This window comes from Dysidea avara, chromosome 5 (genome assembly GCF_963678975.1).
Source record: "Dysidea avara chromosome 5, odDysAvar1.4, whole genome shotgun sequence".
Taxonomy (NCBI): domain Eukaryota; kingdom Metazoa; phylum Porifera; class Demospongiae; order Dictyoceratida; family Dysideidae; genus Dysidea; species Dysidea avara.
The window spans coordinates 23488368-23513383 of NC_089276.1; the positions used below are offsets into that span (position 1 = coordinate 23488368).

Consider the following 25016-nt stretch of genomic DNA (forward strand, 5'->3'; position numbering starts at 1 on the left):
CTGGACCTGGGCGACCTCGAACCTGCAGCCATCCGAGACATAACTTTAATTTAAAGGCCTGCCTCAGTATTGTAACCGGCTTACCACGCCCATGCCACCCAATGAAATAAGGATGTTTCTCTCTCAAGACTTTTAGGTTTCGAATACTGAATTATAATTAGCAAACCAAGTGTACACCAACAAACATCTTACCCAGTATTCATCGTCCTGGGCTCAGTCGTGGTAAAGTCAACCCAAGTAGGGAGACTACTTAATCCAGAGTACGGAGGGAGGGGTATTAGTCAAGTGTATACACCTCAGCAACAGTCTTACACGAGCGATATCGATGGTCACTACCTCTAGCTCGACTTCTAGACTACTCTCTCGACTACTTCACCAACCCATAAACAAGCGCACATATAGCTAAATATATTTACTACGCGCTTTTTAATTAAGTGCTTCAAAACGATTCCCCGATCATTCCTTTCGTCATGCCTGGCGTCTTCTAGGGATAGATGACCAGAATTCATCTTCTACAGTTTTGTCCAGAAACAAGCAGCTGCAGGGATAGTAAAATGTATAGCTCAGCGGCTATAGCTCTCGCCACAATTTATAGCTATATATAAAAGTACACAGAAAAAATTTGGCCCGAATTTTCAACTAGAGTAGGGACAAAAAGGACTGAAACAAGTTGGAGTAGTGCACGATATTAAATCACAGTAAAACAATAAGAAGTGTTATATATATCCCTACTGTGCATTTCGGTCATTTTGAGCAAAGTAGGGCCGGATATAGCTACTGAGCTAGCTAACCGTCACTTCTTATTGTTTTACTGTGATTTATCAATTCTTAAGTTTCTTTATCACGTGTGTTGCCTAAGGGGTTATTGTATACAATACTGCCGTATTCTAATTTAATAATTCTCCACAAGTCTAGGCCGGTATAATCTAAACATGTACCTATTCAGTCAGGATCAATGGTGTATAGCTATATAATACAAAAGCCATTCTAGCCGATGTTCAGTCAAACCAACAGAAATGTATAAATGCAGTATTATTGATGTTCTAATCTCAGTATTATGTCCTGTATAAGGGTGTCCTTCATTTTGGAATATAGCTAACTGTTATAATTTTTGGCATTTTGCAAGGTATATATATAAATTTCATATGAAATATTTAGGGTTGACTCCAAGAGAAAATGAATGATGCCCCACTCAAACTGCATGGAAAATAGACACCAACATAGCCACAACATAACAAAATTAATAAAATTTGCAAAAATAACCACTTTAATTATAAACTTCTGCAAAAAAAAAATGTCCTGGTTAAGTGAAATAAAACTTTTGTGTATGGCTGAATATATTGTATATGGGTGTATCCATTCACTGGACTGGACTACTGGACTCAGACTTTTTTTTTTGTTTTCTTATGTTTTTATTGCCAAACTTAACTAAAAAGTGTTTTAGTAGCTAACACCATTCACCATGAGACATAAAACTTGTACATTAATTACAAAAACTGCACTAAAACCTTATAGTGCAGTTTGTTATCAAAAGAATTTGCCTACTGCTAGCAATGTTTCGTTTCAAGCACTGATAGCACTGTTAATACATGTCTGTCTTCTCTAGCCTTCTTTTGTAAAATAGCACACCATATATAAGTTTTACAACATGTAATTATGTTACATTGCTGGTATAAAAATCGCCTATAGCCTGTGCATTCACCTCAGCTTTGCTGGCTCTTTAGTTTATAATGTTTGTAAATAGCAACGAGTGTACAGTGGCACATTTAAGCTTCCCAATGCACACACTTTCAAATAGGAAGGTAAGGTTACACATATTTGCAAAAAACGCAGTGAGTTTACAAGAGTAAAAACCAATGTCTTACCATTAAACAAACCACCAAAATTATTCCAAACATACTTAATAAAGCCTTATAAATATATATTTTTAAATAGACTGTATGTGCCTCTTTGTTGCATTTTCTTTATATGACAAGACATGGAGAGCCTTAGCCCCATGTGTGGTATACTACCCTATGTAATCCCTTTTAGTGGTTGAAAATTGTGTTTGTGGTTGAAAAAAAAAGTGTTTGAACAAATTTTATGTGAGTCCAGTAGTCCAGTCCAGTCCAGTGAATGGATACACCCGAATTGTATGATGTATGAAGAAATTTTTTAGATGCATTAGCCAACACTGTAGACATACAGTATAGTGAAACACACAAAGCAATAGAAGTTGTACTGTATATCTAGACCATTATATGCTATACTATGAGCAGTAAACAAATTGTAAACAAGTATTTAATCTGCTTCTAGTACATCACACAACAATTTCTTGCAGATAGGAGGAGAATTATTCCATTTTCCATTGACACACTCGAGAGAGTATGATCCACTGATTATATAATTAGGTCTGCAGGTATAAATGGCACGTCTGCCAGCATCAATAATAAACATTTCTCCATTCTCAGGGTTAGTTAAGTGGGGACATATTTCTGTATAAACACAATAAATAATACACGACACATAAACATGCTAGTATTACTTTGAACTGAAACAGAAGTATCAACTTTCATTGTATGATTCATATTTCCAGCAGAATTTCTTGCAACACAAGTGTACACAGTATTGTGTAGAGAGTTAGTGGGGACGTCCATTACTTGCAGGATCATATCAGCATTAGGATTGACAATCTCATCATTTTTATACCACTGTACTGTAGGAGTAGGTAACCCTTCAGCCCTGCACCAGATTGATACCTGATCACCAACACCAGCTGTGAGTGATGACTGAGGCATTAGGCTTACTATTGGTGCATCTACACAATTCAGCAGTATACAAGTGTATAATAAATTGTGGACACTTACATACATTCCACAGTCAAGGTCGTTTTTGATTCAACAAATGTGTGAGGATGGTTAAATGCTCTACAAGTATACTCTCCATGATCAGTGTGATTGACTGGATCAAATGATAACACTGACTCTACCTGACTTGTATCTGAGACAGTTCTATTGTAGGTTAGTGTATGTCCCTTTTCTGTTTTGACTTGATCACCAACAGAATTGTACCAAACAGTTCTTAGTTGACCAACAGCATCTACATCGTTTGTGACTATACATGTCAACACTACTTTTCTGCCTTCAAATGAAACTATTTCATCACTTATGTGGTTGATGACTGGTGGGCCTGTATAAATTTGAATGTGAACACAGTACACTTTTTTGCCATTAGACTACTTGATTATTTATATATACCACAACTACAGTACGTACCAATGCAATTAAACATTATATTTATATTTATTTACAAATGCAGTAGGGTTCCAGCAATTGATGGACAGCTATTACAACAAATATAGCTACGTGTAACTCCCTACTGTATATTCAGATCTTGATCGTTACCACTTTTTATTGCTGGAACCTTTTTTAATTACACTAGTTTGCTGTGACTGCTTTATTACAGTATCTCGATCTCCCTGATTGTCTTAAGTGAGCACTTATAAAATGGTTACATGGTCCATGCCTGTAAGCAATCAGAACATACTGTCATGCCCTTAATAACAGTCAGAGCACTCAGTGACCATGCCCCTTAATGATCTAGCTGCAATCAACTGCAACCGTGTTGTAGAATACAAGACACAGCAATCCACCCCTTACTCTATTGCACAACAGCTACAGGTATCTACTCCCTTTTACAGTTGTGTAAGTGCTTCAATAGTTTTGTGGCATCTCGGTACGCTCCCTTAAGGAAAGTGTCAATACGGAATATTAATGCCTCAGTATGGATTCCTTGCACTAAGAAAGAAGATGGCAATGTAATTAGGAAAGACAAAGTGTAGATTCACTGAAACCAGAAAATGCACATGGCACAGGTGAGTTTACTATTGTGGGATGAAATGGTGGCCATGCACTGCTTCATTTGGCCTCTAGCCTTTACTGTGGTCAGGCTGGCAGGCAGGCAGACAAGTACACACCAAATTGAATTTTGATTACTTTTAAGTTCAATATTTGGCCTTCTGTAAGAGTTTTCTTGCTGGATTTGATGTTAGCCGCACTAACATAAGAGTAATTTTGCATATGATATTTCTATGATGACTTTAATGACACTATCTTGACAGGTGCCATTCATTTTAAAGGAGAACTTACTATAAGTACTTCCACAATGTTTGATATCAAATGTATGTACAATCAACACACACACTTGAGTTTTAAATAATTGGAGTATTGTTTGTTATAGTGAGGAGCTTTCAGGCATTGAAAATTACACCTGCTTATTTGTGTAATTATAACAGTGTATTATAGTCTTGAATAGCTGAAACTTAAAAAGCTCGAGTTTTAAACTCTTATCATATACATACAGCTGTGTCTCCAGCATTGCAAGAGATAGATAATGCCTGGATTATTGTTAAGAAGCTGTTTCCAACTTAGTCTGTGAGTCCAGTCTGCGAGTCCAGTCAGCGAAATACATTACATCAGTTACCTCTTACCATACACAGTAACAGTGGCATTATCAGACACCACACTACCATCATCATTACTAACAATACAATGGTACATTCCCTCATCATTTTCTGTGATCATACTAAATGTCAGTTTAGGTGAGTAAACATTGACCACTCTGTGTGAAGGTCTTATCCAGCTATCACTTGATGAATGATACTTCTCCCATTGGTAATAAATAGGACCCTCCCCAATAGCAATACAGCTAGTCACTTGTACTGTTGTCTGTCCTTCAGCAATCACTACTGATGTTGGCTGTTTATCAATGATTGGAGCAACTGTAATATAGCAGCATACAAGTATAATACAATACTACACTATCTGTAACATGAATATTCAATTAGAACATTGCCTAAATCAACATTACAAATGCAAGGAAATATTGCTGAAAGAACAGTTAGAGCTAGGGCATCAGAGTAGGTGCCACCTGGGTTCACCACTTTTTAGCCGGAAATAAAAAATAAAACAACTTCCAACTTGATGAAGCCAAAACCAAAAGTAGTGAGCATGCAATACTTATAGCATTTATTTAATGCAACAATTACCAGAAACAACCTGTCTTTCACTCAGCACACTCAGCACAGCCTCAAGTAGACTTAATCTGTGTTAAGCGCCTCTAAAATAATTACTGTTATAATTAGCTTTGACTTTGTTTCTCCTTTGGAAACATTCCTTACAATTTAAATTTATCTCATAAGTAATAAACTCAAATGATAAGTTTTAAGAGTTTCACAGTATTAAGGAGGTGCTTTTTGGCAATGTCCTGACACTCCAGTTACAGTATATCATGAACACTTGATTGTTAGGTAGCTAACTAGCACCTTGCACACAGCTACAGTGTTACCAAAAAATAGCACCTCAAAATGTGACTGGATTTTGGAAAAACGATCCAAATCGCACATTAGAAGTTTCGAGATAAACGGTTTTAAAGAATTGAAGCCAGCATAACTCTCCAAGGATAGCAAGCACACGTATGAAATTTACACAAAAGATGCATCAATCTGTTACCTTTCAAGCCACTTCCAGTACCTGTAGCTGCTTGTACAGTTTCCCGCCAAATAAGATAGAAAATCTGAGCAGTTGGACGAGCGAAGTAGTATCACGAGTGCTCACAAAGGGGTGGAGGCTGGGGGGTGGCAAAAGATAGGCCTCAAAATGGAGGCAGACCACGATTGGAGTCCAGACACGAGATTACAGGGCTGTGCTGGCTCTTTAGTGGCTGATATGTAGCAAAATCTACAGAGAACACGTCTGGCCAACATTATAAGGCTGTCCACCAGTAAACCACTGATTCTTGCCAAGCCAGGTCCTTCACAAGGCATGAAACCGCCATTTGGGCACTCCACACCACCCAGAAAAGACGTCTATTAAAACCAGCCTCGTGTCGTTTGAGTAGTGCTGAGGGTCAAAACTTGTAGTACGATAGTGTAGCTATCCACTGGTGGTGTTAGTTTGATTTTCCCTGATGTGTGATATGGTTCGGTTCTGTAAAATCTGGTCACAAATGTACAATTTCAGTGGGTGGGGGCATGCCCCCAGTCTTACCACTTTCACTTTTACTGATGCCCCTGAGTTAAAGTACATTTTACTGACATCATGTATACAGTGTAGGGTTTGTATAGGCATATAGTGAACTTTTTCTACAGACAAATTCAGGTATATTCAGATAAGTATAAGTACATATTTATTTGTAATTTTTCTATAATAATATAATAGTTAAAGTAAAAGTACAGAGTATTAATCAGCTCAACTTACTATTTACATTCAGCCAAGCACAATGTTCTGTACTTCCACACTCATTAGTAGCCACACAACAATACCATCCTTCATCTGTTGGTTGTACTTTGGCAATCATTAGTGAATTAACCAGCATGCTTTGTTGTAATATATCTACTATCTGAAAAGTACTGGTTGCTCTATAAGGTGGTAGGGTTGATTTATCTTTCTTCCTCCAGTCATATCCAAGTCTACCATAACTCAAAGCTAAGCAATTGAAACTTACATCCTCAGCAGAAAGCACAGTTTTGTTTCTGGGATGCTGGATTATTTCTGGGCAGGGGACTATAAAACACAACTAATAAATAAACATACACACAACTTAATACATAATACCATTGACATCTAAATATGCTGGATAGGATGTAACACTTCCAACATCACTACTAACTACACAGTAGTAGGATCCCTTGTAATAACTAGTCACTCTAGTAATCTTCAGTATACTAGTGATACCATCCAACTGTGCAATAGTAAATGATGTTGCTGTTGCTGGTAGAAGCAATCCAACCCTCTTCCATTGTATTGCGATTTTTCCATATCCTTTAACTTGACACTTCAAATATACTGTTGCAAACACCTCTACAGTCATGTTTGTTGGATGCTGAACAACCACAGGTGGTGACACTAAAAGATCTGGTAACATAATGATTATATTTCACTGACTTGAGAAAACACAATAAAATTCTCTGAGTAACATGACAAAATGACACAATGCAGAACAGACAGTTAACAACAAAAGGTCTCCAATTGTTTGCTAGAAGATACAATAAAGCATAACCCATTGGAGGAGGTACAGTACTTTACCAGTATAGCACAAGTCAAGAAAAAAATGTGACAACAGCAGCCAGAAATAAGTGAAGCATGTATACACTGTACTTATTAGGTATGTATGATAATAAGCTATAAAATCTACTTTTAAATGATGAGATTCATTTCCTCCATTGCTAGTCTACAATAATGTAACATTGTGAACTGGAACTATTATTATTATTATTGATAATATTGTAACATATGATCTTGTAAATGTATGTGTAATTATTGTTGTTGTAACATATACCAGTAATTTGATTGTGTGCCTTAATTAGAGGAGTGTGTTGTAATTGGAGTTTGGTTGTAACACGTGTCGATTATTGAGTTTTCAATTCTATTACTACACTGGTAGCAGAGGATGGCCGAACGTCATATAAGCCTACCCAAGCCATTTTCAAGTGGGGACGTGGAAGACTGGTTTCAACGCTTCGATATTTGTGCTCGAGCGAATGGATGGGAGGCGGGGACAAAGGCGAAGAAGCTACCGACACTGCTTGAAGGAGATGCCTTGGCGGTTTGGTTGGAACTGACACAAGAACAGCAAGATGACTACGCGGTAACAAAGAAGGCTATGGAAAGACGATGCTACCCATGAATTTCGTTTCACTGGACGACTTTCACCGCAGGAAGCTCCGCCCTGGCGAAGCGATATCAGTTTACGTCCATGATTTAAGAAAGCTTCTCTCTCATGCCCTTCCAGAAGCAGCGAATGACGCGAAGGTACCACTGCTCTTACACCAGTTTTTGGCAGGAATTCCTGAAGCCATCGCAAGACAGTTAAGAGCGTCGGGCGAAGTAACCACATTAGATAAGGCGATGACACGTGCACGATTACTGATGACAATTGACTCTGAGCCTGTGGCAACTATTGCAGATAAGACTCCAAGCCTCCTTGCAGAGAAACCTAATGAAACCCAGCTTCTGAGAGAGCAAATAGCAGTTTTGACAGAGCAAGTGGCCGCTTTAACAACAAAAGTAAATCAGCCACCCAGAAGTCACCTTCGATGCTTCAATTGCAATCAAGTGGGACATCTTCAACGTGATTGCCGACGTCAATGATGTTACTTCTGTGGCAAGTTAGACCACCTCTCTAAGGATTGCTGGTATCAGGGAAACGACAATGGAGCGCCTATGAGGGGCAACAGGTGTCCTTAATTGCAAGCCCTGCAAGTGACTTATACATGCACAATGAAAACACAATCATCACAGTAGCAGCAGTTAAGTCTATGGCAACACTTATCAAGGGAAAGCTGGGAGGTGCATCAGTAGAGTTAATGCTGGACTCTGGGTCATCAGTCTCATTGGTTCAAATTGATGCTCTGAAAGGTGCTTGTAATGTTGTTCAAGTGTCATCAGCAAGACAAATTCAGTTGGTAACAGCATCAGGTGACCGTTTGCCAATCATAAAACATGTGAAGGCCCCAGTACAGTTGAGTGAGTTACTCCATTGCAATGGCTATCAGCACAAAAGATGGAAGGTATGCTGTGTCGATGGTCTCTGGCTATACAGGAATACGATTTTGCAATTGTTTACCGTAAAGGATCTGCGAACAGTAATGCTGATGCACTTTCCCGCGTTACAACCTCACCATGTGCTGCTACCATAAGCTTACTGCTTTACTCTCATGAGGACCTCCGTGCCAGTCAGTCTAAGGATGCCATCTTGTCAACTGTTCTTCAAGCCCGTCTGGCTTTGACAGATAGTCCACAGAGTGCAAATTGAAATAAACCACCACTCTATAGGTATAAACAGCTTTGGCACCAACTCAAAGTAATTGATGGTGTACTATGCCGCCAGTATTCACCCATTCCTATGCAGCAGATGGTCACAGTACCCCTTCTGCTCCCAAGTCTCAAGAAAGATGCCCTCACCCGTAACCATGATGCTCCGACAGCTGGCCACTTGGGAGCAGACAAGACACTTCAACGTTTACGTCGTGATGCATTCTGGTTCAATATGGCCAAGGACGTTGAGGAATACTGTAAACAATGCTCCACCCGCCAGCAGTCAAAACTGCCCATACCACAACGTGCACCATTACAAAACATCCCCATTGGTCAGCCATGGCAAATGATAGCGGTGGACATCTTGCAAGTGCCATTGTCAACGAATAATAATCGCTATTTGCTGGTGATACAGGATTATTTTACTAAGTGGGCTGATGCCATCCCCCTTCCAGATCAAACAGCGTCTCGTATCACAGCAGAGCTTATCAAGTTTTTTAGCACATATGGTCCACACACTAACATCTCCAAAGCGGCTTTATTCACAAAAGCTCCATTATGACCAACGTACCAAGCAACCTGCATTTGCTGTAGGCAACCCAGTTTGGTTGTCTATCCCTACAGCAGGGAAACTTGATCCTAGGTGGGAAGGGGAGTGGGTTATTAAATCTATGAAAAGTCCCATTACTGCAGAAATTTGTGATGGCAGACGTACTAGAGTTGTGCATACTAATCGATTACAACGTCGTTTCATTCCAGGCCAACTTGACACCGCTGAACTAGATGACATCAACAACAGACATGAGTGTACAGACTGGGCCCCTCCTTCAGTTGACCATATTGTACTCTCTCCAGCTGAACAAACTGTGACCCCACGCTATCCCCAAAGAAATAGAAGACCACCTGAGTATTATAGACCATAAGTTTGTGGTCAAGCTTCATCTGGAGGGGGCGAATGTAACATTGTGAACTGGAACTATTATTATTATTATTAATATTGTAACATATGATCTTGTAAATGTATGTGTAATTATTGTTGTTGTAACATATACCAGTAATTTGATTGTGTGCCTTAATTAGAGGAGTGTGTTGTAATTGGAGTTTGGTTGTAACACGTGTCGATTATTGAGTTTTCAATTCTATTATTACAATAACATTACCGAATTTCAACATCAAAGTTAGGCAGAGACAATATTCTTACCATTAATGGTCAGTCTGGAGTAATTTGAATAGCTTCTTTGGTTGCAGTTGTACATGGCCACACATCTGTAGTTTCCTGCATCATGAGGCTTCAAGTTGTGAAGGGTTAGAGTGCTACTGAACTTTCTATCAGTAGATATAGAACTGTTATCACTCTGCTTCTCCCAATAATACAAGGATGTACCAGGTGCTTCACAACTTAATGTAAGATTATAAATGTTACTGGACAGGTTGAATACCCAGCTGTTGGAAGATGTTGTGATGACAGGAGGACTTTCTGCAACAAATGATGTAGTAAGTCTATTGGTCTGTATCACAATTCATACCAAACAACACCCATTGATAAATTTTATAGCTCTTATGATTTTTAACATCTACATGCATCACAGCACTATCATGTTAAATTTTGATATTGTAAACAGTCATTTTTAGTAAACTGACTAATGACATCACACAAAAAACCTGTTACCATGAAAAGATAACTCCAAATGCATTCCTAAATGTTTAATACTACTTTACAAGCAGTACATACCTGAGATTTTCTTTGACACACATAGCCCTCCAGGATGACCATAGCCTTCTGGAAATTTCCTAGCAAACCCATAAGCTACTGTTGTCATCAAAGCTGCTGGATCACTATGGACAACTTCTACTACTCCTTGTGTAAGAGCAATTTGGGTACCATATGCCTCTATTACATTGTTAACTTTTATTGGTACCCACTGGCTTGTACTGAGTGAATTATTTCTATACCCTTCTGCCACATGTATCTTATCAGGATGATAGTACTGCTTCAGTACTATGATATTAACATAGTGACTGTAATGTAACTGGGCTTTTGTGTTACGAATGGTAGAAAAAATAAATTTGTCCATGTAATGGATAGTGGCAGGCACCAATGTCATCATGGGATCACCATAACCACCTGAACTATCATCAGCCTGTCCATGACTTAACTGTGCCACCAAGATAGCTTTATCAGAGTCAATTGCACAATATTCTTTATTTGATAAAGTTCTGGTGATAAAATCTCCATCATCAAGAGTATATGCCTGCTTCACATTATTACAGTAAACATCAACACTAGTAGAGTCATGTGCAGCCAATACTTTAACAGTATATGAACGTCTGGATGCTAGTGGTGCAATATAAAATGTTCTACCCCATGATGTAATGGGTGGAACTTGTTCGACCAAATGATCACAATATTGTTGGTTTTTGTGTACATTGGCACATCCATGACCACTAAACATTGAGATTGGCTTATCTGTAATAATCTTAGTTCCAGTTAAATCCTTAGCTGATTTCATGTACACCGTTTGTAATTTATTGATAGTAAATGTGTATTGTCTACCACGTGTCAGTCCAGTGGTAGTTCTACCTATTGTCACTGTAACAGCTTGTGTCATCTTTACCTTCATTGCTGTGTGGTCCTCTGTACCAACTATCAATATGGAACTAGCTTGTCCTGCCTGTGAACTGGAAGCTACTCCTTCAGCTACTGACACTCCATAGTATACATAGCTATTGGCATAATGTACAGTAGGTAGAACAAGGAAAGTATCGCTTGTAGATGTCTGCGAGTTCTGACCAATCACGGTCACCAGGTTACTGCTAACATTAAGGTAAATTCCCTTCTTTTGTTCAGTGTGTGATGTCACAACTACATTAATGGGAAGGTTAATAATTGCCTCGTTATTGGTTGTGATGATCCCATTACGATAATAATCCACTCCTGGAGCCTCAATAGAAAATGATACTGGTTGTGATTCTCTTGTCATTAGTAAGATTGATGGTGGACCACCTTGTTTCCAATTTTGATAATATCCCAAATAATAACTACTGCCATTAGCTCTTCCTACAGTACAGATTGGGATATAAGTAAATGTGGTTACTAGCAATATACCACTTGTATCCATTTGCCAAATAACACTGCTGCCACTGTAGTATACTTTGTATGGGTTTGTGGCTTACCTTACCAGTGATATTTGGCAATACCTGTTATAACACAATATCTTAGATGTTTTATAATAAACCACAAATATACTCGATATGTGCAACTACAATGAATACAATTTTATCTTAATAATATAGTTACAGCAGGTGCCGCTATATACACTGATCATGTTCAAAGATTATTTGCAGATTTTACAAAACCAGCAAAATCAAACTAACACCACCAGTGGATAGCTACACTACCATACTATTGGTTTTGACCCTCGAACTATTCAAGGCTGGTTTCAAGAGACATCTTTTCTGGGTGGTGGTGTGGTGAGCTTGGATGACAGTTTCTGGCCTTGTGAAGGACCTGGCTTGACAAGAATCAGTGGTATACTGGTAGATGGCCAGATATAGTTACCAACAATTTTCTGTGTTGCATAGTCAACACAGCCCTATAATCTCAGGGGTGGATCCAGGGTTTGGAAAGGGGGGAGGGGGGTGTGCACCAGGGTATATGGATCATGGAGCTGGGGGGGCACAGCCATCATAAGCTAAAGCTATGTTATACGTTTCAGGATTGAAAATTAAATGTATAGAGTGGTTTATGCACACAAATATCTTAATCATACTGCTTTCTAAGTGGACTAAAAGTTGTGGATAAGAGACAGTCATGAGTAGTTCAGCTATCTAACTGTATATTAGCCTAAAGAATGGCATACACAAGACCATGCGCATTTCATTTACAAAATATTCTTAGCAGGCTAAATATTCCCATACATGGGATAGTGTTGCAGATGCTAGTTTTCATACTCAGCAACTATGGAGGATTGATAGTGTTTTGTGTGGTGACTGTTCTATTAGAGTATTTTACTGACTGCTCTATTAGAGTATCTTGATCTTGCTTTAAAATTTTTTTTGGGAAGGGGGAAGAAACTCTACAGCTACAAGTACTGGAAGCGGTTTGAAAGGTATGCATCTCTTGTTTTAAACATGTGCTATAAAAAGGTATATTTATATATGAAAGCCAATAACTTGATGGTTGAAGACTGGATCCTCATTCTACTCTCAAAAGTAATTCTTGCTTAACTAAATAATATATTGAGTTTGGTCACGTCATGAAATATTAAGGGCAGACGGTATTACATAACACATACAATTCAACAACAAACTATTAAAGGATACTCTAATGTAACTCCAAATAATTATGTAGTCATCATTCTACAAACTTGCTAAGCATCAGCCCTCACTATAAGGTTAATGCACCAGTTCACTATTCGACCTTCTTCTATACATTTTTCCTAATTATAATATGATGTCTATCAAAGTTAGCCCAGTAGAGAAATAAAGTTTGTTTCTTATCCTCCATCCAGTGCATGTCAGCAGGTCATCCACTCCCAGTATTCATTTTATCACAATGGCAACTTTGAAAAACCAGCATTTATTTTGCAAAATCATAATGAACTGGTTAAAAACATGCTTACACATCTACTATATATTACAAGAGTAATGATTCATAGTGACTTGTTAACACAATAGCGCATTTCGAAGAACCACTTTCACTAATAATGAAAGAATATATGGTGCTGGCAGTAGAGTGGCAATACTGTAAGACTTGCCTAAGGCCAGGCAAACTTGATCACTTGCTTCTCATCCAGAAAACTTTGGATTTCCTTGCGGGAAGGAGGCTATTCATTACTAAAGAAAATACTCCAAATCAAGCTGTGTTACTATAAAGGTTAGCCTTTTAAGAACCCGTGTGCACATGATTGATCAGGAATAATGAAATTAGAGGCGTTGGGGTATAAAGGGATGCGGGCAGGGATGAGAAACAATTAATCAAGTTTATCTGGCCTAAATGATCATGCAGGCTCTTTACTAAATACACAAGGAATGTGATGATATACAGGATACCCTGTGGTCAACGCATGTTAGTATAGCACCAGTATAAGATAAAAGATCTGAAGTTGCCTTGTAAATGTATAGCTTCTCGGCATACATAGTAAATCTAAGCTAGCTATCTGATAATGTGAACCTACTGTGACATCATCCTTTCTTTGACTATTTTCAGTTATTTTAGTGCTTTGCCAAGAGAGAAATTACATTTTGTGAGAGTTTAATTTCCAGGAATTGCAATGCGTGAGATGGAAGGAAAACCATGTGTGAGACAACAATCCGATGCAAGGGGTAGCCGACGTCTTGGGACTCTCGTGTGTATCAGGACACAGCTGATAAACAGTCGCTTTAGCTGTAACGCTGCCACCTTCCTGAAGAAGCTCAACAACCTCCGGATCGCGTTCACAGTGCCAGTACGCATTGAGAAACAGGGAAAAATGACTCAGTGATTCATTACAGTGTCACATACACTTAAACTTACCGAGTTCGCAGCAAAAACACCAAAAGAAAATGAATAGCAACGGTGTGACAAGCTTCATTATCAACCACTGAGTGATGCTGATCTAGGCGATGATGATGCTTCTTATAATTTCTACAACATCACGTGATCTGTTCCAACATCACGTGTGTGCGTGTGTACTAACGATTGTGTGCAGCTATTATGAGAAATAGGAAGTACTATGAGACACTGTGCGATTATTTCATATACTACAGTATGCACTTTTATTTTTTCATACTACAGCCGAGCTCCAAACTTTCAGGGACAGTTCCTATTGTGAAGTTAAAGAGCTATGATTGGATTTGTGATTTACTTATGATCACTATCTATGATAATTTGAATAAGTACGATCCTTTTCATCTTTAATCCATAGAATTTAACCCGCCAAAGTTTAAGTTGTGCAACTCAATATACCCTGTACATCATGTGTCGTGATATATCTAGCTACTAGCTATAAAATATTAAACCATGGCCAACTAAGTAGATATAATAATACATCTATACATACATAGCAGTGTTTATTCTAGGATTTCTCCTTTGGGGGAATCAGGAATTCGGGAGTTACCAGATGAAAGTCTATAATTATGATGGCTATTATTGGCTAGCTACACATCTTCAAGCTTACAACCTATGATTGCTGATTTTTTAAGTCAGATGCATCGGTGTTGCTGCTCAGCTATAGGGTCATTCTCAAAACAAGGAGTATTTTAAAATCCAGCTTTCAAGATTAAATCTGGTGGTATTTTTGCTGGCTGTGCATGCTGACTTAGAAGTTTTAAAGATTACACTTGCTGAGTTTGAATTGTCGTATTTTGAAAACAAGGCTCTCAGATATCAACTCTACTTGATATTGGAATTTTTGAGAGTCATATATAGTTATATAGGATTTTTTTGAGATTGCAGAATATAGCTATACGAATTTTAATCTGGGAAAATGTTACATATTAGACTATCTGAGATTGAATCTAAGGGCATTATTGACAGTTTTGTGTGCCTTTTTATAACCAGTATACAGTGCAATTGTCACTCACAATTTAGGGTGTGTGTCTGAGATTTTAGGGGGTGAAAGTTCCTTCCCTAACTGCCCTAGAATAAACACTGATACATAGTGGCAGTATACCTATATGAGTACTGGTACATATCAAAGGATGTAGTTACAGCAAGGGTAGATTTAGGGGGGAGCGGTCAGGGTTGTGCTTGGGGTGCTACCTTTTGGGGAAATATGGCTTTAATAAAACAGTCAATTAATCAAATAAAACATAGATCTCTAATGAACAGAGCGTTGATTGATTGATTGATTAACTTATTAATTTAACCTTTCAACAATCAGCAAAGCCATTCTTCCTTGTTGCAGTGGGGTAGCAAAAAAAAACAAAAAAAACATTTACGACAGGTACTGTTACAGACACAATTAAGTGACAACACAAAGCAAATACAAAAACAATAACAACACTAAGACGCATAATAAAGAATCAGTTTATTTGATTGTACTAGCATCGATGTAGAAATCATTATATGTGCTGATTTCCTTAAGCTCAGATGGCAAGGAATTCCACATTTAAATGGCCTTATATCCGAAAATTTTTGAATATGCAACAGGTGTCAAAGGGTGGAATTCACAAAGTACACTAGAGTTCTGATGTCATAAGTGCATGGTGTTTCCAAATATTACAGGAGGAAGAAGTGGAATACCTCTAATAGAAGGGTACTGACTGTACATAACACAGATGCAGTGGAATTCAACTAGTTAGGAGAATTTCATCCACTGAAGGTAGACATAGTATGCCAATCCTATGATGGCATCAGACTTAAGCTTGCGGAGATTAAACATTAGTTGAACAGCCCGATTCTGCAGCTACTGAACATGTTGCATGTACCCCCGGTGTAATGATGTATCCCAAGCTGGAAGGGCATATAAATGAGCCATAAACCCAGTGACTCCAAACAGGAGCTTAATAAGCTCTGCAGGAAGCATCCACCAGTTAGAGTTCACTAGATACAGATAATACGACATCTTTTGAAACCTTAGCAACATGATCTTTCCAAGCCAAGTGGCAATCAAAGATTATCCCCAGACATTTTGAGTGATCATAGCTTTCAAAGTAATGTTGTTGATATTTATATTGGGTAGTGAATGAGATATAAATTCCCATGGGGTGAACAAAACCACATAACACAAGACTTTCCCGCATTGAGCTGCATTTGGTTTTCCACAAGCGAGGTGCTTATTAGTTTTAGTTGGTGGTTCAGTATTGCAACAACCTGAGCAGGATTAGGCCTAAGCAAATGAGGGTGGTATCATCAGTATATTGCAGTAAAATTCCTTCAGTAATGGTGAAGGTAGTAAATTCATATATACCAGGAATAGTAAAGGACCCAGAGCACTAGGCCCTTGAGGAATTCCTCAACCATTTTTGACATGATGGTATCTAGCAGTCAAATAGTCAGCAAACCGTATCATAACAATCTTAGAAAGGCCTAACTGTGAAAAGTTATGGAGCAAAATAGAGTGATCCAGTGAGTCAAAGGCCTTATGTAAATCCAAAAAGGCATCTCTTTCGTCTAGCTAGGCTGAAATAATGTCTACAGCCACCATTACAATATCCTCTGGAGACGTACCATGTTGATATGCACCCTGATGTGGATGTAAAAGGTGACAAGCTTTCAAGAATGCCGGCAACTTGGTAGTCACTATCCAATAATATAATGATTTTACAAAACCCTTGAAAATAGTGATAGTGTTTGTGAACTGTAATTAAATCTTTTCTTCTAGACCTACTGGGGTGGATCTAGAGGATTTCTGTGGTTTCCAGGAACTGGTCAACTATATTCAGGGAATTTTACAATGATTTTCAAAGATTCACATCGAAATACTCTATTAGAGCAGTCAACCACCCTAATAGAACAGTCATATTTAATAGTTAGTTTACCCATACCAACACATTTAAAAAGGTGTTTAAGACACTCCATTTTTTTCTGTGAGCATGCTCCCAGACCCTCAGGATGGTATCAATAATTATGTCTGCTGCATGCTACAAACTTCACATAGCTCCACCTCTTAATTAACTCTAATTAGCTACTATGCCTGTGCAAGCATATGCAGCCTATATCAATCAATTTCTAACAATGTCAGTTTTAAAGTTGAAAATTGTCACCAGATAATGAGATTCAATCTCAAAACTTTAACTGTGATTTTTTTTTTTTTATTTCCTGGGGACATGCCCCCCCCCGACTCTTAAGTGTACATTCATTCATTCATTCAATAGAAAATTTGGAAACCTGTCACTAAAATTCCTGGATCCACTCTTGACCTATAGCACTGTTACAGTCTCACAATTGTGCCAAACATACTGCCTACAGTACCTGGGAGCACAGTACCCTGCAGTGGCATAGCTACCATTGAGGCAACCGAGGCAGCTGCCTCAGTAAAAAATACTCAAAAATTTAGGCTGAGCAGGAGTAAGTATATATGAAAAAGATCGAGATACTCTAATAGATCAGTCACCATAATATACTCTAATAGAGCATTGAGTACAGATTATAGCCACTGATCTCATTACACTGCTTGGTCTATTAATCATTTACATTTATGTTAATGGTCTGTAAATTTTCAAAAGTTCCAATGAGTCATCTGCATCATTAAATATTATTGAGCTAATTAATTGATCATGTAAGTCATGCATTAGCAGTTACAATCAAAAAAATTGCCTCCACATGCCATTTCAAAGCATATATTTTCAAAATTTTCCTTTAGAGAACATGCTCCCAGACTCCCTAGCTTGACATGCTTTTAGCACATACAGTTGAGCATCACATGAAAGAGATAATCTCTGACTTAAACATCACATCATATCAATAAAAACTGAATGGTGTGCATCACTTCACTAATGACCTCCGTTGCAGTCCATGGATGGCCTGACCACTCAAACTATCTCCGGAGTAAGTCATTTTTTTGTGTTGAGTGCAATTAAACCAGTCTAATAATTGAAGCATGGTAGTCTGTTAGCATTACTAAGCTGGAGCATTACTTATCAGTATGACATGTAGAAAAATGCTCAGAGTTATCTGAAACAGTTTCTTTCATCCAACTAGAGAGTCAACCTGTGCCACCCTTGCTTGAAAGTGTTTGTGAATCAGTTGAGTCCGAAGTAGACCCTCTCAATTAGGTCAAAACATAAACTTTGCCTCGGTAAAATTTTTTTCCTGGCTACACCACTGCCCTGAGATTTTATACTCGGTTAAGGTCTCAAAGTGTATATATATATGTGACCGGATTTGCGAAAAGGTACCTTTTCCACACATTTGACATACCAGCAAACAAAATGATGCAACACTTGACTCCTTACACTGATTAACTTGCTCTTAGTATCAAACTGTAGCCAGATACTGTAGCTACATTCATTGAAAAGTTTAAGCAATTATATGCTATAATCAAAAAGTTATGAAGCTTTAAAGTTCAAAAAAATGGGTCAAATTTTGTGTGTGAAAAAAGTACCTTTTCCCAAATCCGGTCACATATAGTATTTCTATTTTATAATGCAAATAAAGAATGTAACTATATGTTCTATTAAAGTAGTTGACTGCTCTATTTAATTTTCAAAAACCGCAGTGAAAACTTAATGAAAATTTTTGGCCATTCATTGAAATTTTGACTTTTTAGAGGGTATTCAAAATTGTTTTCATTGGGTTTTCATGAGAAATCTTCCAGTAGTGTATGTATTTAGCAGGGACAGATTAAGGGTTTCTGAGGTTTCTCAAAACTGGTCATGTAACTGTATTCCGGAATACATCAAAGGTTCAGATAGAAATGCTCCGATAGATAGTAAACTACCCTATAGAATGGTCATGCTTAAAAGTTTATTACCCCAACAACACAAAATCATATTTCAGAGTGTTTAAGACCTCAATTTTCCCCGGGGCATACTCCAAGACCTCTAGGATGGTATCCATATACCTGCTGCATGTGTAAACCTTCACTGGCACGGCTCCACCTCTTTACTTTTCTGCCTGCTCCTGATGCTATGCCAAGCTTAAGCAGCCTATATCAATCAATTTCTAAAAAATGTCTTTAAAGGTGAAAATTGTCACCAGATTCAATTTCAAAACACTGAAACACATACTGTATAATTTTCTGGGAGACCCCTACAGTAAGTGTACAATTGTACATGCAACAGAAAGCTTGTCACCAAAATTCCTAGAGCTACACACCCTTGCACTGGTTATATTATTAGGTATGTATACATGTATGCTGTAGCTGGAGTAGATCTAGGATTTCACAAGGGGATGCTACTGTAGCTAACAGGGCTAGTGCTAGTGCTGTTGCACCAAAATTTACATATATAGATATTTATAGTTTAGCTAAGAGTACAGAATATACTATAATCTCTTCTACTTGTACACCACTGCAAAGAAACTAGCACTTATAAAACACTGCAAAATATAAGAGGTTTGGAATAATAGACAGGCTAAAGCCATGTAAACTTTTCTATTGAGCCCTTACCAATGAATACTCCATGAAATTATTCTTCATAGAATTTTCATTGGCTACTTTCATTGGATATTCATTGATTTGTCCAATGAAAATATTATGAAAATAAAAATTCATTGGGGCCACCAATGAAATTTTGACTTTTCATAGGTTTCTTTGAAAAATTCATTGGATTTTCAAGGTCAAATTGTCCAATATATATGAGAGCAATTACAGCATGAATTCCATGTATGAACATAATAGGTATGCAGATATTTTTACCTTGTAGCATAATGTAATAAATGAAATTAAAGACATAATAGGCTGGTGCCTATTCATAGCCACTCAGAGACTTTGAGGGTTCCTTGGACTTTACAGCATGGGGTATAGCAGAACACAATGACTCCATGTATGAGCCCTTGCCCTTGACAGACTATAAGGAGTGGAATATTTCCCTTTTTTCATGGATTCATGTTACTCCCACATTATGCTTTTCTCTGAGGACACAATATAAAGTCGTTAAAACTCACATCAACTGATTATTTCAATGTTTCACTGTAAAAGAATGCATGTCCAATTTACAAGCAATTGTGACCTTGAATAATACAAGAGATTGCATGGGTTGGGTTGCGATAGATGATGAACTGTCATGTGCTTTATATTATTTAGGGGAAAGAGTTTACTATATTCTGCTCATCGACTCATCACAAGTGTTGTTCTTTAAAGCTTTTTATCAGAGCAACAACATAATGAACAAAATTAAAGTTCAATTTTTTTGCTACTTTTAGATTAGAATTATGTGATCCTTAAGATAATGAGGTCATTTAGGATCTGTCATGCATTCAGTTTGGATAGTGGTACATAATACCAACTTACTGCATTTTAACACATCTTCTAAGCATGAATCTGATTGCTGTACTGATAAGATATGAATTAGCAATTCACAATACAGGTGCATGGTTCACTTTGTTTGAAAAATTTAACCAATTGGAAATCATATAGCTAGTGGTAGAGTAATTTTTTACATAATGAAGACACTCCTTAAAGTTACTACAGCCCAGCTTTAGTCATTAATTCACTAAAGCCATTTATGTATTTGGCATTCCTCAGATTCTTCACAAATAGAAACAGGTACTAATAAACAACTACTATTTACTTTACTGCAAGTCAAAAGTTGACCAACTTCATGTAACTATTCATGTGTAATTGTACATATCACATATATACCAGGGGGGGTCTGGTGGAAGAAAATGATGTTGTAGAAACTTCAATAACAAATGTACATATACTGAGTACCATGCATACTACTGTATAACGTTGACAATAATTGTTTTATAAGATATCACAATGATTTCAATGATTTCAATTGTAAGTTAGGTAGAGCCCCAGCTGCACAGTGCATGCATGCATTTTAATTATCATAGAAGTAAATAATGCATATAAGACTTGGATAACATGTACTATGAATGGAAAGGCCAATCCAAAGAAGTACAGATGAGGTGGTTAGCTACCCACTATTCAAATATTCAGATGGCATGCAATATTGTTAATACATTATATTTAATGTGCTTTTACACAACACATTAATGTAAGGCATGCAGCTATGCAGCTATACAAAATATGCGCACATATGCAAACACAGGTGTAAAAAGTTTTGCAGCAGTCCCATGCAGGTGCTGACAAACACCTTAATATTTCATCTGTCCCCTAACTGGCCCTCATATTGAATATACGTGCAATGAGCTATAGTGCTATAGTATGTGTGTGTGTGCGTGTGTGTGCGCGCGTGTGTGTGTGTGTGTGTGTGCGTGTGTGTGTGCGTACGTGTGCATGTGCGTGCGCGCACGTGTGTGTGTGTGTGTGTAATGCTCTAATCTCAAAGGTTATATCACTTGAAATATCTGACATGCAACTGGATTAATTATTAGAATAAATTTATTTCACACCTATCAAAGGAGTGCCAATACATAGTTTTCCTGAAATAGTCACTACAGTTGCCCACTCACAGTTAATGCCTCAGAGACTAAGAGCATCATGTACCTGTATGCTCAATAACTTTTAGTGTTGATCAAAGTGACTGTTTTTTGGTTATTGCAGGTTGCTGACCTGATATGCATACTTGTGGTAGTGTTTCTTAGACCAGGAAGCTTTGTTAAACCAGGCGCGCGCCCGCGCGCCGAGTTTACTGAAATTGTTTCCGTGAAAAACGGTGTGTACCTAGTCTCGCGTGGCCAGACCCTTTCCGCGCAGCCGCTTATCGATCGGAAATTATAAGCGCCGCGCTACAAGGGTCTGGAATAGTTCGTGAACGTGAAATTTTTTGACGCGTTATTGGTGACAATTGATGGACTGGGTAACGCCTAAAATACAAAGGTACAAAATGCAACGTGTGTTCCCTTGAATCTTTAGTCTGTTCTGACCGGCAAATCCGCTTAAACCTTTCGCCTACTTTCCTTTTACCTCGAGATGAACTGAGCTTGTTTGTCATTATTCAACCGTACTTGTTGAAGATTCAGTAGTAGGTAGAAGGCAAAACCCACACGGGTCGATAGTCGTCATCCCCAGAGGCCTTCTTCAGCTCGTTCTTCAGTAATCAGACTACTTTGGCGATTGAGGGATCGCGTGAGCCAATTTACACTCCCCAACCACTGGGGATTGTAGATTTTTTAAATACGTGAACTGTTCCAGACCCTTGTAGCGCGGCGCTTATAATTTCAAATCGATAAGCGGCTGCGCGGAAAGGGTCTGGCCACGCGAGACTAGTGTGTACCTATCTATCTACCTATCTATGTTTGTCCGTACGCACCCACGTGAGCAAAATCGTTAAATAATGGTAACAGCAGCTTTTACGTAAGGAGTAAAAGCGAAATGAAGTCTGTATTAAACTTCTGCACAGGTTAACTTTGCTCTGAGGTGGTTTCTTTTCGGCAGACTGAAATACGGGTGCGGCGACTTTCATTATTATTATTATATTTGTTACTGTGCAGAAATCAAAAAGATTGTTCTGCACAGGTGTGATCATAATGCATGTTCAGGTTGGTACAAAACTCATCTAAGGTAGGGGAGTTTCCTCAGACTTTGTAAACTACCTTCCCTTTGAGGTTTTCAGGCGTTTAGCTAACAACTGAAAAACAACGGTGCAGGCCTCGTACACTACCAGGAATAGCCTATCGCTTCGAGTTGAAAGGGGGCGTATCCCTTACGCACGCGAACGAAAATGAAGAGTAGCTTTGAGGCTTTGTCAAGAGAATTTGTGGGAAAAAACACGATAGTCAAACTATAAAACAGTTTAGAAGATACTTCTGGGCGTACTATGTTGGTAAATACGGTTTGTTTAACAAACATGGAATGAACATAATATTATTCTGAAAGTAACCAATAAGGCAAGTTAATGCATTTTTACGTCGCAATATTTCTAACTGTCCTACACATGTCAAATGTAACATCTATAAGATCATGGTGCGCCCAATACTTGAATATGGCTCTACCATCTGGGACCCCCACACCCACCTAAATATCAACTTACTAGAAAGTATCCAAAGAACTGCTGCAAGATTTTGTTACAATAATTATTTTAAACTTTCCAGTGTTTCTAGAATGTTGAACCAGCTCAGTTTACCCTAATCTACAGCAAAGGAGAAAGAGAAGTAAATGTATTATGATGTTCAAGATAATTAACGACCTTATAAGACATTCCTGCCAGCTACTTTGTACCTAAACAATGTTTACGCTAACCAAACGATATCAAAGGGTAATTGTTGATGGAGAATCATCTAGCACAACAACTGTTAAGTCTGGGGTACCACAGGGTACTGTACTAGGCCCCGTCATGTTTCTTGTATATATTAATGACATAAATGAAAACATTACATCTTCAGTTCGATTGTTTGCTGATGACTGTGTTATTTACAAGACTGTTACAACACCGCAAGATTCAAAACAGTTACAGGAAGACTTACATAAAATATGTGAATGGACTCACAAATGGCAAATGAAAATAAATGTTGAGAAATGTGCTGTGCTGAGGTGTACTCGTTCCCTGAATCCCATACAATATACGTATACCTTATCAGGTCATAATCTCGATATAAAGAAGTTCCATACATACTTAGGTGTAGCAATTGATAACACTATGTCATGGTCATCACATATACAAACAGTAAGTAACAGAGCAACCAAAGTGCTAAATTTTATTAAACGAAACCTAAACAACTGCCCATCTGATACTAAAAGAACAGCGTATTTAACATTGGTTCAACCAATTATGGAATATGCCGCCCCAGTTTGGGATCCGTATTATAACACTGACATTTATAAGTTAGAAAAGGTGCAAAGAAGAGCTGCTCGATGGATTTTATCAGATTACTCCAGAAATAGTGTTATGTTATTATTGTCCTCTCTTAGTATACCTGCATTACAACAACACCGTCAGTCATCAAGATTAACACTATTCTATAAAATAATTAATACTACACTACCGATCTCCATCCCCTCACATTATCAAAGAACTCAATTTTGTACCAGGCAACATCACCCCAATCATTTCATTCTGCCACAAGCAACCCTCAACACCTATAAATATAGTTTTTATCATCCTAGAACTGTTAAAGATTGGAATGAGTTGCCAATTAATATAATAGAATCAAGAAACTTGGATGAATTTATTTACGTACTTAACCTTCACTACTGTAATTAATTGTCAAATTGTATGTATGTATGTATGTATTTGATTGTACCATTTGGGGTTAGCTGAGCTGACTGCCCAGTACCTAATCTTAAATCTTAAATCTACTTCAAGGAGGATACTATATCCATCTCTCTACAAAAATTGATTCTTATAAATTTTCATTTTTTCCTTCTGTTTATTTATTTATTTTTATTTATTTATTTATTATCTAATTCATCCAATTATTATTTATTATTATTTATTGTTAATCAGCAGGACCCTCCAGGGGTATAATGCTGATGTGCAATTACATGTGTACAATTTCCATTAGTTACTTAACTATATAAGTATGTACAATTACGACAAGTTACTTAATTATATACATATGTACAATTACAATAATAAACTATAAAAATATATACAATTACGATAAGTTACTTAACTATATACATAGAAGGGGCTAATTTTTGCTTAAATTCTTCAACACAGTCAGTCTCAATAATCTCATCATCTAATCTATTCCATTCTGGTATACAGTTCTTGGGAGGAAGGAAT

General features: G+C 37.7%; 2 protein-coding genes across 6 annotated transcripts in view; both read right to left on the reverse strand.

Annotated features, from left to right (window-relative positions):
- LOC136256362 (hydroxysteroid dehydrogenase-like protein 2) overlaps positions 1-401 on the reverse strand; it is a 35785-nt gene extending 35384 nt beyond the window's left edge. For all 3 annotated transcript variants that reach the window (XM_066049298.1, XM_066049299.1, XM_066049297.1), the window contains exon 1: positions 193-401. In XM_066049298.1, coding sequence (XP_065905370.1) covers positions 193-203 — 11 coding nt within the window. In that variant the 5' untranslated portion in view covers positions 204-401. The remainder of the gene's footprint in view (positions 1-192) is intronic.
- A 1762-nt stretch (positions 402-2163) lies between these two features.
- LOC136256151 (uncharacterized) lies at positions 2164-14445 on the reverse strand. Of its 3 annotated transcripts, none has more exons than XM_066049092.1 (9): positions 14311-14445; positions 10528-11853; positions 9997-10272; positions 6594-6884; positions 6237-6542; positions 4469-4759; positions 2851-3168; positions 2525-2797; positions 2164-2474 (listed from the first exon to the last, which is right to left on the reverse strand). In XM_066049092.1, the coding sequence occupies exons 1-9, from the start codon at positions 14366-14368 to the stop codon at positions 2281-2283; spliced, it is 3333 nt and encodes a 1110-aa protein (XP_065905164.1). In that variant the 5' UTR covers positions 14369-14445; the 3' UTR covers positions 2164-2280. The 3 variants fall into 3 exon arrangements, with proteins under 3 accessions (XP_065905164.1, XP_065905163.1, XP_065905165.1); XM_066049091.1 differs by having other exon boundaries at positions 6594-6893; XM_066049093.1 differs by lacking the exon at positions 2164-2474 and having other exon boundaries at positions 2611-2797; positions 2847-3168; positions 6594-6893.
- Positions 14446-25016: the final 10571 nt, after the last annotated feature.

What these genes read in the sequence shown, in the direction of transcription:
- LOC136256151 (XM_066049091.1), bottom strand. Translation starts at nt 14,368, where the DNA reads ATGAAGCTTGTCACACCGTTGCTATTCATTTTCTTTTGGTGTTTTTGC. An exon ending in TGTGTCAAAGAAAATCTCAG is followed by an intron (nt 10,273 to 10,527) that starts GTATGTACTGCT and finishes CATTTGTTGCAG; the next exon opens with AAAGTCCTCCTGTCATCACA. An exon ending in CTCCAGACTGACCATTAATG is followed by an intron (nt 6,894 to 9,996) that starts GTAAGAATATTG and finishes TTATGTTACCAG; the next exon opens with ATCTTTTAGTGTCACCACCT.